We start from the raw sequence: 16,657 nt of genomic DNA, 5'->3' as shown, positions 1-16,657 counted from the left end.
GTCTGCTGAAGTGGTCGGAAGCGTGTTATTTCTCAATAAAAGACATAATCGATTCAACCAAAGTGATCTTTGCAAATTAATGATGTCTATCTGATTTGCAAAGTGTAGCTGGTAGCCGACGAGAGGTGCGTTACACGTGCGAAACATGTCGCGCGTGACCGCCAAATTTTAATGAATATTCAACGAATATTTTTATTTCACTCGTACATTATACACTCATTGACGTCTCAAATTTTTATCAATACACGTGTATATTTCTATACGTCTTTCTTTTCTCACTTATATCTGTGAATTGTTTCGCTCTGTTTTATTTCCGTTTCCTTAATAAATTAACAAATGTACAAACACTTCGTCTTTTATGTTCCAGCTTACACACAGATATTTCGTTTCGACGATGTTGCGTTTCTCGATGTTGTTTTCGATGTGTGTTCACTTCTTCATCGAGACGTTGAACTGCAGCAATACGACTTCGTACGTTACAATCGCACCCGCCACCTGCGAGTAAACTTATTGTTAGTTTAAGTGTTCAGCTGCTTTCGCGCAAATATGTGTTGCGCGACACAAACTACGAGACGGCGAGGCTTGTCACGATCGTGCGCTTGTATACGTCATACGCCGGTAGCCTCGGGAAGCACTTGCACAATCGGCGATCGTCCTTACCGCTAACATGAAATTCCGCGTGACGGAGAAGAAGCGCATTCCCGTGAGCGCGACGTCGTCGGTGGTGATTTGCATCATCAGCCTCTCAGTCTGCAAACAATTATCGCGCGGATTTCCTCGTAAAGCGTAACGCAGCAGCGTGAGTAATTCTTTACGACGGCAAGAAAAAAAATGAAGAGGAAGAAGAAGAAGAGTGACTTTTAGAATATGACCTTCGTACGAATCTTCTCTTCCGCATCAAATTTTAAATCGTTACCTCTATATTGTAGGCGGACGCTGAGCAGGTATACAGTGCCGGCAACACCACTCTGCTTTGATCGTTGACCCTGGAGGCGAATAGAGTGACAAGAATTGTCCTGCCGATCAAGAATGCGAAGGACCCGAAGAAGTAGATATTGCTGAGGAGGCTACTGTCGTCCGGCTGACTGCAAACAATGAGCGAGATTAAGACCGACGTTTTTATATATTCGTCTTTGAATAAAAAGTATCCGAAAATCACACATGTACACAATTGTCATCACAGACGATGATCCGATGTAAAAATAATAACGATAACGCTGTGCGAATGAAATTTGATCAAGAATTGAAAACTGTAACGATATAGAAATTTGATAAAAATATAAAGACGAAATCGACGGCTTGTTCAACAAAAACTCTGTTCCTCTTGGTAAATTTTCTTTTATTTCTTCTATTCTCTTCAATATTAAATCACATTCGCAGAGCAGCAGCGTAGTTGCTCGTTGATAATTGCGGGTTCGCGTTCGCGTTAATTGACGTCTCGCTATCAATGAACAATAATCAACATACTTTTTTCCTCCGATGACCATTGGAGATACTTACGACAAGCCGTTGAGCAGCTGCAAGCAGATGAAGTAAAGGTTGTTGGCGAAGGACAGGAGGATTATGGGTGCGATGTCGGCGTCCACTTTTTTCACCATGCAAGTGAGAGCGGCGTAATCCTCGCGAACTCTACTCCAGTCTATCGCTCGATGCTTCGACACGGAAGTCGTGACTTGCTTGTTCAACGTTTTATACCTCTCGGCCAGGCCGGTGGATACCTGAAACTCCGACCGAATGAGCATCGGGATCAATTAACCAGAGATCGACAGCTTTCAGCGGCGATGATGGCCAAAAAATAGAATGATGCGGAGCAATAATTCGCGAGGCGTCATTGCTTCTTTTCATTACCATCATAATAAAGAGATCGATGAAGTTCCACGTGAAAGTCGACAGTTTGCTGACGATAAAGATGAAGATACCAAGCGCCAAGTTGTATCTCACTGAAAATGAGAAAAGCACCTCGAAAGAGTTTCCAAAGTATACCTGAGATAATCTCGAGCCCATTCAAAACGACGCCCTTCCAAAAACGCCCTCGTTTCGACGATAATTAATTAATTAATTAATTTATCGCTCATACGTTCCGCGCAAGAATCGAGAAAAATTTCTAGATTCGAAGAAACGTTTTCTACATTCTTATCGTCGGATCTTCGCTTTTCTCAACCGACGACGACCGTCGAGAAATCAGTGTGCGCACGACTCACGTGTTTCTAGAATAAACGCGTGGGACGAGTTGCAGTAGACGTTGAGAAAATTCTGAAACGTCGAATTCGCTGTACCGCTCCAATCGTACTTCTCAGAGTTCACCGCTATGCTCAGGACGTGCTCGATGACGGCCAGGAGCAGGATGGTCACGCTCATCGCGTAGAGCTTCCAGCGAAGTTTCGGCCGTGTCGCTTTATTGCTGCAAAGAAGGAAAAGAGACTGCGAGATGCGATGCGAAGTTCATCGAGTCTGAGTGATTGCGCGACACTCCCGCAAATTCTTATTAGGCGATTTACTCCGACGGTCGCTTTTCGGGAAGTAGAAAGTCCTATTTATTCAATATTAAGGCTCTTCTCCAAACAAATATTTAAAGCCACGATATCTCGTTGCTATTGGCTGCACAATGGTGTATTTTTCTCACCTCTAATGGCGAAGGAAATTACATTCGGTCCCGTCTTTCAATCGCACCGAGATAGCGATCGCGTAATTATGACGTAATGGATATCGACGATCGTTTGAATTTTACGTATAAATAAACTATAGAATAATATATCATGTAATATATTTAACCTCTTAGTGATATATAAAATACATAATATATATTCGAATGTGATGTATAAAATAGAAGAAAATATATAAAACAGCGCGAACGGATAAATCGCAAGTAACTTCCGCGATTTTTCTTCTTCTTTATAAATTTATTTCCCACAAGATGTCTCGAGGGACCTAATCGAACGCGTGTATCTGTCTTTGTCGCTAATATTCCGTGTCCAAAATTAGCAAGCGACTCGTAACCTTCCCCGCGAGTGTTTGCAGAGGAACAAACTTGCTGCCTGACATTAATTATTCACGAGTTGACCTACGGCATGTTCTCGCTGCGCTTTATTACGATAATAATAATATGATGAATATTTGCAATCCTCGTGTTAAAGCGATCCCCCGCGATAGCGTTCCCGCGATCGATAAGGCGAGATTAGACGGCGTGACATTTTTTCTATTGCGAGTGCTTTCGTAATGTCAGCTGTCATCGCGTAGAACGCGCGTAGAAGTGACGCGATCGTAATCTACTCGATATCTTTTAAAGAGGTATCTCCACGTGCGCTCGTTCATTATATATATACGGCTAAATGTATGCACATAAGCAGTGTAAACGCGATCGTACGACAGCATGAGCCGCGCTGCGATTTTCGTATCCAGCGCGACAAACGCGCGCCGACACCGACCTGTCTATGAATTGTTCCATGACCCTCCAGTCGCGTTGAAGAATCACCCAACGCGGCGACAGCCAGAAAAATATGATCAAGCCTATCATGCTGTTGCTGTAAAATACCGCGCCCGCCGTCGCAGCGGCGATTCCCCCTGAAATCAGATCGCGCGAGTCAAATCGTAGGCGCGAGGGAATAACTCCGAAAACACGAGGAGGGAAGAGCACGTCGTTCGAAAGAACGATGTATGGTCTAAAACACCGTAAAAAAATATGACAAATAAAAAAATAAGTAAATAAATATCTCTCTCTCTCTCTCTCTCCTCTCTCTCTCTCTCTCTCTCTCTTTTTTTCATCAATATAAATTAATATAATATGTCAAGTCAGCCTATAACATCACAAATAAATCAATATAAATCGTATCAATATATTCGTATAAAAATAAGAAAACTTGTCCCTTTGTTATTTATATTTTGTATCGTAAGTCTCACTTGGACACGTTCGCTGTCGCACACGAAACACATGCGATGCGCTGATCTTCACGAAAAATCAAAGTCACAGTGGGACAGCGATAATTTTTCACTATAATGTCATTTGTAAACAAATTAAATTTTATACGCAAAATATTATTACTATAATATATTATACTATAAAAAATTACTATACTATAAAAAATGAAAAGGTAATAAAGAACATGCCAAGCTTAAAAGAGATTATACAAGATTGTTTCTGCAAATATCGATGAAAAGAAATGTGATAATGTGATAAATGATGTAACAATATAATAAATAATATAAGAATATAACAGATCCGACATATACATAACAGATTCGATATATACAGGGTGCTAAATTTCAAACGTAACAGGTAAAAAATCTCGAAAACTATGAAAGATATTGAAAAAAGCTAAAACATGTGTTCCATGATTTCGTAGGAGAAAGAGAATGGCATTATCGGTTTTTTATTTAGAGGGCATTTTCAAGGTCAGTTAAAAGTCAACTTAATTTTTTAAAATAGAAAGCCCAATTTTTTATTATATCTTCTTTTTCTATCAATTAATTTGAACAACTTTTGTCTGAAACATTTTTTTATTTGCCTACTATTTTTTGGAATATTTCAGGAAAACTTGGTAACTTTTTCAACATTTAACTTACGATATTTCGCTAACTATTCGTCGAAAGAAAAAATAGTATTAGACTTTTTTACTTTATTTACTATCAAGAATATATTACTATAATAGTGCTCTAACTTTTGTTAACTTATCGACCTTTGGAAATTTCAAAATTATTAAATTAAGCGAGATGTCGTAAGTTAAATGTTGAAAAAATTACCCTGAAGTTTCCCTGAAATATTTCAAAAAATATTAGGCAAATAAAAAAATGTTTCAGGCTATCAATTAATTTGAACAACGTTCAAATTAATTGATAGAAAAAGAAGATATAATAAAAAATTGGGCTTTCTATTTTAAAAAATTAAGTTGACTTTTAACTAACCTTGAAAATGCCTTCCAAATAAAAAACTGATAATGCCATTCTCTTTCCCTTTCGAAATCATGGAATACGTGTTTTAGCTTTTTTCAATATCTTTCATAGTTTTCGAGATTTTTTACCTGTTACGTTTGATATTTAGCACCCTATATGTAAAAGAACATAAAAATTGCTCCGATCCGTCTGATCTTCCTGTCTTTTCGCGATTATTTCTCCAAAGAGAGGCGGCGGAGAAACTCACCGAATTCCGATCGACTTTAATGGATGTTTACAGAAACGAATAATTCGCACAGCGAGTGAAACTTCGCGCGAACGAATTCTCATGCGTCGCTGTCGTCGCTGCAGTCCCATAACGAGCTTCACGTGTCAGTCAAGTTGGGATAAGCTTGGCGGAACATGAAAGACTTATCTGTTTACCTTGCACTTCGAACGTTGTGGAGTTTAGCGTTCTTATCATGTGAATATTCGACAGTATCGCCATTACGAGCACCATCGTCGTTATGAAGGTGGTGTAAGCGGTGCGAGGTGAGAATTTCGCGAATCTCAGCTTGGAAGGAGTCAGCTGGAGCAATCCCGACACCGGTAGGATCCCGAACAATTGGGCCAGCACTAAAACAGGCGCTATCGCGCAATGGAAGCTCTCTGGATCCTGCAACGGGAAGCGTCGATTAAAGTCGCAATCGACGAAATTCCATTTAGATTTCTCAAAGTTTGGATTTTTAAATCAAACTTAACACAGTCGATTGAATGCAGAGTATCTTTCGTTACAAGGACTCGAAGAGATAAATGTTCGACCGCGATTTTCCGGATTCCTTTTGAATATTTTTCACACGTTTCAGACACTCGAACGTTGCTGAAAAAATCCATTCCTCTTCCTATATACACTTTACAAATGCTTTCTTCCCTCCCTTCACCTCTTCTCTCCTTTCATTAGAAACATGAACACGTTTTACGATGCACGAGAGATAAACACGACGGGCTCTCACATTGTTGCTCGTGGACAAAGAGTGCTCGCTGAGGAAGCCGTTGCGAAGAACTGGTCGTTCCCCCTGCGAGTCCACAGGATGCAATTCAGTAAGTCGGGGCTCCATGAGCTTCTTCTTCCTGCGCACCAAGAGCGGCCAGATTTTCTGGCAAGTCGTACTTCTCTTAGAACCAGAGCTGAGTATCTTCTTCGTTTTCAACATCATACCATTCGCGTTTGGGGAAGTGGCGGTTTCACGACGGGAATGTCGTGAGAAACACAAAGCGTTCCTTTCGGCAAAGAATAACGCGCGCTGGATATAAAAAATCTTGAGTGCGAAACTTTCGCTTCGATCGAGGAAAATATATGATTTGCCTTCTTATCGAGTAGTTTTAAGAGAGTGAGAGAGAGAGAGAGAGAGAGAGAGAGAGAGAGAGAGAGAGAGAGAGAGAGAGAGAGAGAGAGAGAGAGAGAGAGAGAGAGAGAGAGAGAGAGAGAGAGAGAGAGAGAGAGAGAGAGAGAGAGAGAGAGAGAGAGAGAGAGAGATAGCGCGGTTTCGACGCGCGGCATCAAATGTTTCCGACTTGTGGACGAAGCGCGATATGTGTTCGAGCAATTAATTATCGCCGCAATTAATTATATCGAATGTGAGCTGAGCTGCGGGAAAAGGGTTGGTCATTTGCCCAGTGTGCTAGCTTAATAAAGTAATTGACTGTTATCTCGGAATACGATCTCGGCTCTATGTTTTTTTTTTTTAATTAACGTTAATAATTTTTATTAAATTAATAAATAGCTCGTTATGTTTCAACATGAAAAATTTGTGTCCGCGACCTTTTTCTACAATGTCGAGAAAAATCTAAAAAGAAAACTTCGCAACGCGTATATCGTAGTTTTTTACTTTCAACTACTCGGAACAATTTCGATTAATAATGACGATGATCAAAGACTTCACCGCGCGTGTAAAAACCTTCCTAAGCTATCCTTAATACTCATTACTCTTCATTACTTTTCTTCTTAATTCTTCGATCGTCGTACGATACATTTAGAATTTCCAAGAATCAACCCGCGTTTTTGTCCCGTTTTTCTCGAATATGATGGAAATCGCAACGTACGCGCATAACGTCCTCCTCGCGCTTCTCGTAGCCGCGCTCATTCGCAGATGAATAAAGCGTCGATAGCCGAAAAAACGCACAGATGCTTTCGGTGATGATCGTCGTCAACCCGTTGCACGTGGTGCGTCAACGTGTACTAGCGAGCGAAGAGTCGACTTGAATCGAGAGCGATTACACGAAGCTATGCGACGCATGTCCGATCAGATAGTCGGCTACACCACTTATTCGCGAGCGCGTGGCTGATCGAGAATAAAATACACATGTACAACACTCGGTTGTATTGATTGAGTCATTTACCTATTTTTTTTTCAACGCGTAAATTACGAGCATCCATCTGTCTCGAGCGTCTTTTACGAACGCCGGTCGCGGAGGTCGCGGGGGTCAATTTGCCGCAGCAGGGTCGACTTCACCACAACGAGAGATTGTAAGTTCCGGGGTTAATTAAGGAACTACGAATACGCAGAAACAGGAGTTGGCTTCCTGATAATTTTCCAACTTTCCTCTTCGCTTGAAGATTTCCCTCTCAAGCTCGTCCTTTCGAACTGTAAACTTTGTCTTCTCCGCTAGCTTCTTCACTTAGAACTTTCCGCGAGTATCGCTTGTAATTTGTTTGGAAAACAAATTACAAGCGATACAATTTCTCGGTATAAGACGGATAAATATATTAATAATTGATCGACGGTAAGGCGGAGGAAATTTATTCGCTTCGAAAAACTTACCAAGTGTCTATATCACAAAGCATCAATAGAGAGGATAGAAGCTTCTGTACAAATTCGGACATCGCGTTCCAATTTATATTCGTAAGAGCCACTTTCGTGTCGTTGTATTGTATTCCGCGATGCTTCAATCGCTACTCCAGATTTTTCTCGGAGAGTATTTTACGATTTTCCGATCAATAAGCTTCGTTTGTACTCTCCAATTGGAGATAAGCGGCGGTGCGATGACAAAAGGGATGTATTAGGTGTTAGGATTGATAAAATATTCAAGCACGCGATTTGTCCGCGAACAGTTATGAGAAACGCACCTGTTTGTACCTGTTTGATGCACGTTCTCGAATCGATCTCTTTATGAAACACACAGCCGGTGCAATCGGAGCTTTTCGATATATGTCGCATTATTCTTGGAACAGAAGTTTCTCTCGAACGACTGGCTGATTCCGACATTCATTTTTAATCAATTACTAGTACTTATATAAATTATTGCATGTTTCCGGGAATTTTAGAAGTATTTCTTAAAATATATAAATCTTACTTTTTAAAGATATAGCAATTTTTCGATGAGAATGACATTGGAAAAATGTATTATGTACAAATGCCAAGTTAGACCTTCTTCTGACAGATTAGAACAAGACAGGAATGAGAATACAATAAGAATTAAATTTATTCTTTGTGAATGTATCTATATCCACTCATAAGTATCTCATTAACATATGTATATATTGAAATAGTGTACAATTTTATGTATACTAATATATACCGCTTTACCATATGGCACGTTGCATTCCAGCCATTTTATTGTAATCAACTAATTCGCGGAAGATGAACCTTGATATTCTCCATCTTTGTACAGTACCATAACCTCGAGAAGTCACTACACATCTCGGTGTCAGTTGTCTCAGAGCGGTCTGCTTGGGAATTGTTTCTGTTATTTGTTTACCTACAAGTTCCTAGAAGAATAATTATTATATAGAAAATATATTATATAGAAGGCTTGCAATGTTATGGAATATGAAATTTGAACTAAGAAACAATTATAATTACGAACGTATTGATAAAGCCAGGATCAATACTTACTCTTATTTCAGCCGGTAAAATATCATTTCGCTTCATGACAACCAATCGCAGACGTTCCTCTGCATACTGCTTGGCCCAACTTCTACGCTTCATATCTCGCTTCATTCTAGCGTTGATGTGATTTCGTGTCTGTTGAAACTGTATAAAGCAGATATGGAGCAATTACTATTGTAATTAAATACGCTTATGCTTCAAGAAGAATACATTAAATTATGTGTGAGAGATACAAGGTTAGGATGAAACTAAATAATTCTAATTATCGCATAAAGCCGTGTTTACAATTATTTCGACATAAGGAAAAATATGTAACAAAAGAGTGATGACGAGCTGCTTACATTGCATCCCAACAAATTTACGCTGTTTGATAGAATATTGCAAACGCCTGAGACACATTTTCTCAACGCCGCCATGTTTACCGAATCAGATGTTTTATATCAGAATTTGAGAGCTGTCATGTCATAAATGTTTCTTGGATCACCTTCATCGAAGCGCCCTCTGAAAAAATGGGTATAAAACACATCAATTACATTTAACAGTCCAACTTCAAAAATTAATAATAACTATACTACCGAAGAGGTATTATTACTGACGAAGTAACGTCACCGACGAGATAATATTAAAAACTGTCAGTCCTGTATAAATCTTCAGGAACTACCTCTCCCCTTTTCTCTCTGTTTCAGAGAGTTGAAAAGTAAATTCTACAGGCGATAGAAACAAGACAAAGATACAAATGTCGTGTTATCTTCGGTGTAGCTGAAACAATTGATATTATCATCACTCTTGAATTACCTCTAGGCCCTCGGGGCCCCTTTGCCAATTCGAAAATTTACCCAGGGTTGACAGTCTTTAGTATTACCTCGTCAATGCTTGAAGCAACAAGAGAATCATGCGACGTCAACGTATAGAGAATACGAGAGCCTGAATGTCTACCTTGCTCCCTCCTAACCTAATTTGAATAAAACCTAGTACTAGTTACCTTTTTGATACTTTCCGATACTTTTGATATTTTTTTTCCATTATTCTATATCTGTTACCATTTACGCTTATTTCGAGCTACAGCTTCATATTTCAGCCATGATATTCCCAAGAGGGCGTTAGCACTCGGAGAAATTTCTCCGGTACTCGAAATCCCGCAAGACCTTTATTAGTGTCTCGTCTGTAGCTACACTAAAGCGATTTGAGCGAAAAATACAGAAGCACGAGTCCCTAAATACATAATAAGAATGCAAGCACGTACAATATTGGATCCAGCGAACATTTTTACTTGATAGATCTAGGATCGACAACGAGCTGCTTATCACGTGTAATGTGGGAGTAAAGACGCGTTCGGAAAATGTTCATGGAAGTATAGATGAGTTGGAGCTTAAGGATGGCGTGTTTATTTACATTTTTTTTACATTCAATATGCCGTTTTGATATACCTGTGTCAAACCTCGACTTGTCGCTACCAACAGTCTCTACTGACAAACCGAATAAACCATAATAAATTTTATCTTTAACAATTTTCACTCATAGCCAATCAATTGTATTATTTCATGTGTTTTAGGGCAGTCACATGTTGCTTAATATTTTCTAGTGATTTTCATATAAATGTTATACAACGTTCAGGCATGCTGTGAGGTGAAAGATCGGGTTGAGTTTAGAACGATAATAAATTCATCGGTTATCTCTCGTTTCCGTAGCTTCTTTATTCACTTCTTTTATTTGTCATCTCTGTTACTTATATGTATGTACAGAAAACCTTTAACCAATGTAATTGTAGAAGAATCGCGGGATAAAAGATGCAGAGTTATCATAAAAATCGTCATTCTTCTTGAACATGTCTCGCGATTTCATGCGAATCACACGTGGCAGAAAAAAAGTTTATGATAAAAGTACCTTGTAGAAAGTTTACAAGACGACTCACTTCTCATCTAATCAAATAATTAAACGATGATTATTAGATAATTATTAAACAGGTCCCATCTCCCAACGAAATCTACTTTTGCCGAAGCCTACCACCACTGTCTCCTCTATCTAGTTTTCTGTGAATCGATATAGCAGTCTGAACGATTAATATGAAAAGCTATCGAGAAAGATGAAAAATTACTGAGTTTCATCGTGATTAGTTTACTTTCGAATCGTATAATTACTGTAAAATGAGAGCGGATAAATGAGGAATTCCTTCAAAAGGTACAAGTAACAAAAACATGAATACGTTACCAATTTGCAGTCGAACATCGAAACAAAATTAGAATGAGTAATTGCAATGAAATGTTTTCTCCTTTTTTTTTTTCGAGTATCGAGCAGATACAGAATTTATTTCCGAATAATTAGAAAATATAATTAAGCCGCGCTAAATTTACGATGTTATGAAGTTATTGGATAGTTCGCGCGAAGTTCGCTTTCTCTTTTCACGCGTGCGCGTCGTCCGTTTGTATTTCGCCAATCGATCGTCACCGTCGTCTAGATGGTGAGATTTTCCTTTCCTGCGGAATTCTTTACGGTGAGAGAAATGACGAAGCAGCCACTTCGACAAACGAAATACTCTCGCGTCGAGGAAACGCAACGTATATATCACTTTCCCGTGCGCTCGAATAACCAATCTTCGTAACTGAATTGTAATTTCCTTCTTTTTAACGACTTGTGGTTGTGCGAGTTCCGTGGTCAGCGACAATGACAATGTCGACGTTACGATGTCCAGCATGCGCGAATTGCGTGACGAGAGAGAGCGAGCTACGTTGGCTGTTGTATGCCAGCGTTCATCCGGCGACATATTCGCACGGAAACTATCGGTACATGCACGGAAACAACTATTGTAATAGTTATTTCTTCTTCTGGGCTTTCTCAGCGGCCTTGGTGACTTTTCCAGTTGCGTCCTTGAAAGTCACGGCCTTGATAACGCCGACAGCAACTGTCTGACGCATATCACGGACGGCAAAACGTCCCAGAGGTGGGAACTCTTGGAAGGCCTCCACGCACATGGGCTTGCTGGGCACAAGAGTAACAATCGCCGCATCGCCCGATTTGATTGCCTTCGGGTTCTCCTCAGTAGTCTTGCCGGTACGCCGATCACACTTTTCTTTGATCTCGGCGAACTTACACGCGATGTGGGCAGTGTGACAATCCAACACAGGCGTGTATCCGTTGCTGATTTGACCAGGGTGGTTCAGCACGATGACCTATACGAAAGTGAATTTTATTAATTATACGTTTCACAAACAATTTTTTTATATAGTTATCTGTACATATTTTACAATTTGCACAAATTGACAAATTTGTGGGATATACTAAAGCACTCAGACGTATACAACCATCACTAGACCGAGTCCTCTGGTGAAAACCACGAATGAAATATAATTGTTATCATCATCATAGTGCATTAGTAAATTGTAACTATTGTATAAATAATGGAAGACAGGAGTGTAATCAAGCGCATTATTCACCTGAGCGGTGAAATCAGCAGCACCCTTAGGTGGGTTGTTCTTAGAGTCACCGGCAACGTAACCACGACGCAACTCCTTAACAGACACGTTTTTAACGTTGAAACCAACGTTGTCGCCGGGCACAGCCTCCTGGAGAGCTTCGTGGTGCATTTCCACGGACTTAACCTCAGTGGTCAGTCCAGCAGGTGCGAAGGTAACCACCATGCCAGGTTTCAACACACCAGTCTCGACACGACCAACAGGTACGGTTCCGATACCACCAATCTTGTACACGTCCTGTAATAAAATGAAGTACGCTTATTCCGATTCCAATGAGATTAGTTGTACATTTTATATCTAACGGATATCGAATACTTTCAATAAATTTGACCAAGTATTCTGAACTAAATTATTAAATGAAGCAGCAAGTGTTTTCACGTTCAATTACAATTACAAATCGATTCAAAATGAAAAATCCGCGTTACCTGAAGGGGAAGACGAAGAGCCTTGTCGGTCGGTCTGGTAGGCGGCAATATCGCGTCCAACGCTTCGATGAGGCATTTACCTTCAGCCTTGCTGTCCTTTCGCTCTACCGTCCATCCCTTGAACCAGGGCATTTTCGCGGACACCTCCAACATGTTATCTCCGTGCCAGCCAGAGATGGGCACGAATGCCACTGCAGCCGGATTATAACCGATCTTTTTGATGTAGGATGACACTTCTTTCTTAATTTCCTCAAATCTGGACTCAGAGTAAGGAGGCTCTGTCGAATCCATCTTATTGACGCCAACGATCAGTTGTTTTACACCGAGTGTGAAGGCGAGGAGAGCGTGTTCGCGAGTCTGTCCGTTCTTTGATATACCAGCTTCAAACTCGCCGGTACCAGCAGCAACAATTAGTACAGCGCAATCAGCTTGCGAAGTACCAGTGATCATGTTTTTGATGAAGTCCCGATGTCCGGGAGCATCAATAATGGTAACATAATATTTCGCAGTCTCAAACTTCCACAAAGCGATATCGATAGTGATACCGCGCTCGCGTTCCGCCTTCAACTTGTCCAACACCCAAGCGTATTTGAACGAGCCCTTGCCCATCTGGAAAGCAATCGTTTAGATTAAATTTTGTGTTGCACTAGGCATTGCTTTTTTGTTAGATGTAAGTTCTATCGATGAAGATATTAAGACTAGAACAGTACTCAGACGTTCTTAACTCTCATCAGACTCAAAGAGAATCCTCCAGTGGAAACCGCGAATGTGAGGTTTATTTTATCATCACTGTACCATTATAAATCGCAATTATCAATCATATTAGGGTGCAAAATACTTAAGCATATTTCTAAATTGTCATAAAAGTTACAAAATATTACCTCCTGGGCTTCCTTCTCGAACTTCTCGATGGTACGCTTGTCGATACCACCACATTTGTAGATCAAGTGTCCTGTGGTGGTAGATTTGCCAGAATCTACGTGTCCGATGACGACAATATTAATATGAGTCTTCTCCTTACCCATGTTGTATTTTTGATGATAGTCTCGTTAAAACTGTAAAAGAAAAATTAAATGCGACTAATTAAGAGCCTAAAAATTAAAACTATATACTTTGACGGCTTTACAATATGCTGATAATGTGCAAGCAAAATAATCTCTTTGCGAAATGTAAGTTCTATCAGTGAAGATATTAAGACTAGAATGGTACTCAGACGTTCTCGACTATCATCAAACTCAAAGAGAATCCTCCAGTGAAAACCGCGAATGTAAGGTATATTTTATCATCACTGTACCATTATAAATCGCAATTATCAATCATATTAGGGTGCAAAGTACTAAAGTACATTTCTAAATTGTAAAAGTCATAAAATATTATATTATTATAGTATTATATCAAAGTATTATAGATCATATGACAAACAATCTGTTGCAAAATATAAATTGATAATACAATATGGAGCCGGTCGCGATGCTCGGTAAAATTCAGTATCAGGACTCGCGCTTTTTATATCGCAGCACCATCGAATATTCCGTCCTGATTTGCAACGAACACCAGTCGACTCCATATTGCGGCTTCTTGCGCAACATGGAGTCGGACGCAGCACGATCCCGATCGAGATATGCTCCATCGGTCGGCGGTGTCTTTGTCCGCCATCCACGTGGCCGAATGTGAACATTCCAGAACGGCAGCCGGCAGCCATTTTGTAGATGGCGAGGAGGAGCGGCGCGCTGTTGCCACGATCTTCGCGACGCTCGGCAGCATACGATGCCACGTTATTGCCGATCCTTTTTGCGGTGTTCTCATCGTTCAAAGCGAAATACGTGTGGAATTTCGCAACTCGACCAGGAAATCACGGCCTGAGCGTGGCGACGCTTATTCCCGAGCAACTTTGCGCGTATTATCGGCGAGTGCTAATATGCTACGTCCTTCGCAGCTCGTCACGTACATGGAAAATTACGAATACGATCGAGCCTTAATCACAGCCGTGCATCTCTCTCTCTCTCTCTCTCTCTCTCTCTCTCTCTCTCTCTCTCTCTCTCTGAGTACCAACGGGAAGAAATCGAATCGGAATTTTACGGTCGTTGCACGACTTTCTCATACACACATACACACAACAGATTGATCATTATCGCGCAACAGTCGCGTTCTCCTTTTGTTTCGCGCGAGCGGCGAGTCGGTCGTTAATTTCACGCAAGAAATCCACTCGTCGGAAATCGTTCAAGCGCTCACAAACGCGAACCCGGACAGCAGATACCGCCCAGTTTTTACGCGCGGATCGCGGCTCCCCTTGCCCAGCCAGGCCCAATCATCGCTTCACGGTTAACGAACTGACTTGGCGACGCTCGTCCCTCTCCGCTGGCTTTCGACTGTACATTCCGCGAACAAAGAGCGAATTCAAACACGATCAGATTCGGTCGGCGATTTCGATGGAACGGCATATTACCGGAGACGACGATGCGGCGAGTCGTCGGAGTCCGGACGTTTTGAAAGCTTCATGCACAAGGTCATCATCGTTGCACACGGCCTCCAGAAGCGGACCCGCGACTCATCGAGAGAGAGAGAGAGAGAGAGAGAGAGAGAGAGAACTTTAACCTCGCGTTTCCGGTTCTCGGCATCGCCGTTGCTCGTGCGTCCAGACGGACATACGCGCGATCATTCGTTCTTTTCGCTGCGATTACCGCGACTTTTCCGCCGCGGAGCAAACAGCGTGCTGAGAATTCCCTCCGACGACGCGGCCGAGTGAACTCGTGACCGCCGCTCCAGCGCTCTGACAAGCGGCGGTGGCCGCCATTAGCGCATCCGGTCGCGTCCTGGATCTCGTCGACGACCCGACCGGCCGGTTCGTTCTCCCGACGCGTCGCCGACAAAATTATTTTCCCGGCGTTGCGACGCTCGTCGTCGAGATTACCGTCGACAGGTCGAAGCAACGAGCGAACGAATGAACGAGCGAGAGAGCGAAAAAGAGAAAGAGAGAGAGAGAGAGAGGAAAGCACATCGACCGCGACCGGCCATGCGGCACTTTCTCGGCGGCGATGTCGTCGATTGCGAATCGCGGGGAAAATCGCGGCGCGATGGGAAAACTGCTCGCACTACACAGCACGCCGATACCTCGAGCGTCGTTCTATTCCATACCTGTCGTTCGATGTCCTATCCTCAGTACAAGATTCGTCGGATTAGCAACCGCGCTCAACACAGCACGAGCGACCACTCACCTTCAGACTCCACGACAGAAAAGGCCGTGTCGAGCTAATGCCATGCGCACACAGCTCCCCGGCAGAGCCTCGTAGCCAGCGTTGCCTCGTCGGCGGCACCCTTAGCGACATCTCTGATCCCGCCATATTCAAATGTAATTTCGAGATTTCATTCATCCGTGAGAAAATAATCACGCGAATCGCAACATGCGAGGAAGGATTCACACCTTGGCGGAAATATAGGAAGCAGAGAGGCGGCATCCAGTCAGAAGTTGCGTTGATAGTCCGTTTCTTTCTTCTCTCCCTCTCTCTTAAGAGAGCAGACTATCAGCGCGACTTCTTGACTGGACTTGCTGCTTCTCTGCTTTTTGCTTTTCTGCCGAGGTGTGAATTCTCCCACATGCACGATGGCTCGCATGTTGCCACGAGTTTACGGTGACGATTCCTGCCGGTGGAGTCTGCGATTTTCCTTCGTTGTTTCGCCGGTTGCGGCCAATCGCTGGAACTTTTGCGGGCGCCGCGATCGCCCGGCCGTCTGGGTTCGAGATTTCTTACCACGTCCGTGCGCGCCTCATGCGTGTACATACACGCGGTCCTAGGATGCGCGTGTATGTATATGTTAGCCAGCATGGCGGTGGAGGAGGTGGTTAGGAGCGTGAGAGAGCGAGGGAGGGTGTGGAAGAATGAGAGACGAATGTGGCGCGGGAGCGAGCGAGACGACACGTTGCAAGCCGAACATACATTCGTACGCTCAAGCAACATCTGGCTCGATGCTGCGATCCTGGGTTGAGTAGACAGCCGTGAAACACTCG

General features: G+C 42.1%; 3 protein-coding genes across 3 annotated transcripts; all 3 read right to left on the bottom strand.

Annotated features, from left to right (window-relative positions):
• Positions 1-413: 413 nt before the first annotated feature.
• LOC105189141 (gustatory receptor for sugar taste 64f) lies at positions 414-6,215 on the bottom strand. Its single transcript, XM_025308180.1, has 9 exons — positions 5,880-6,215; positions 5,311-5,542; positions 3,426-3,561; positions 2,202-2,401; positions 1,849-1,940; positions 1,501-1,718; positions 917-1,085; positions 661-750; positions 414-495 (listed from the first exon to the last, which is right to left on the bottom strand). Exons 1-9 carry the CDS (start codon positions 6,081-6,083, stop codon positions 430-432), a joined length of 1,407 nt encoding a protein of 468 aa, XP_025163965.1. The 5' UTR covers positions 6,084-6,215; the 3' UTR covers positions 414-429.
• A 2,116-nt stretch (positions 6,216-8,331) lies between these two features.
• On the bottom strand, positions 8,332-9,237 carry mRpS14 (mitochondrial ribosomal protein S14). Its single transcript, XM_011151056.3, has 3 exons — positions 9,098-9,237; positions 8,763-8,900; positions 8,332-8,635 (listed from the first exon to the last, which is right to left on the bottom strand). The coding sequence occupies exons 1-3, from the start codon at positions 9,170-9,172 to the stop codon at positions 8,450-8,452; spliced, it is 399 nt and encodes a 132-aa protein (XP_011149358.1). The 5' UTR covers positions 9,173-9,237; the 3' UTR covers positions 8,332-8,449.
• A 1,193-nt stretch (positions 9,238-10,430) lies between these two features.
• On the bottom strand, positions 10,431-15,932 carry EF1a-F2 (elongation factor 1-alpha F2). The gene is made up of 5 exons (XM_011151055.3): positions 15,787-15,932; positions 13,533-13,706; positions 12,652-13,260; positions 12,188-12,463; positions 10,431-11,923 (listed from the first exon to the last, which is right to left on the bottom strand). The coding sequence occupies exons 2-5, from the start codon at positions 13,674-13,676 to the stop codon at positions 11,567-11,569; spliced, it is 1,386 nt and encodes a 461-aa protein (XP_011149357.1). The 5' UTR covers positions 13,677-13,706; positions 15,787-15,932; the 3' UTR covers positions 10,431-11,566.
• Positions 15,933-16,657: the final 725 nt, after the last annotated feature.

This window comes from Harpegnathos saltator, unplaced genomic scaffold (assembly GCF_003227715.2).
Source record: "Harpegnathos saltator strain DR-91 unplaced genomic scaffold, Hsal_v8.6 scaffold140, whole genome shotgun sequence".
Classification (NCBI taxonomy): domain Eukaryota; kingdom Metazoa; phylum Arthropoda; class Insecta; order Hymenoptera; family Formicidae; genus Harpegnathos; species Harpegnathos saltator.
This window is presented reverse-complemented; position numbering and strand designations above follow the sequence as displayed.

Bases quoted from the DNA above. Each gene is read 5' to 3' on its own strand.
- LOC105189141 (XM_025308180.1), bottom strand. From the start codon at position 6,083: ATGATGTTGAAAACGAAGAAGATACTCAGCTCTGGTTCTAAGAGAAGT. The intron at 5,543-5,879 runs GTGAGAGCCCGT...TTCCCGTTGCAG, and splicing joins CTTTGTCCACGAGCAACAAT to GATCCAGAGAGCTTCCATTG. The intron at 3,562-5,310 runs GTAAACAGATAA...ATCTGATTTCAG, and splicing joins CACAACGTTCGAAGTGCAAG to GGGGAATCGCCGCTGCGACG.
- mRpS14 (XM_011151056.3), bottom strand. From the start codon at position 9,172: ATGGCGGCGTTGAGAAAATGTGTCTCAGGCGTTTGCAATATTCTATCA. The intron at 8,901-9,097 runs GTAAGCAGCTCG...TGCTTTATACAG, and splicing joins TAAATTTGTTGGGATGCAAT to TTTCAACAGACACGAAATCA. The intron at 8,636-8,762 runs GTAAGTATTGAT...TTATTCTTCTAG, and splicing joins TTTTACCGGCTGAAATAAGA to GAACTTGTAGGTAAACAAAT.
- EF1a-F2 (XM_011151055.3), bottom strand. From the start codon at position 13,676: ATGGGTAAGGAGAAGACTCATATTAATATTGTCGTCATCGGACACGTA. The intron at 13,261-13,532 runs GTAATATTTTGT...ATTGCTTTCCAG, and splicing joins TCGAGAAGGAAGCCCAGGAG to ATGGGCAAGGGCTCGTTCAA. The intron at 12,464-12,651 runs GTAACGCGGATT...ATTTTATTACAG, and splicing joins CTCTTCGTCTTCCCCTTCAG to GACGTGTACAAGATTGGTGG.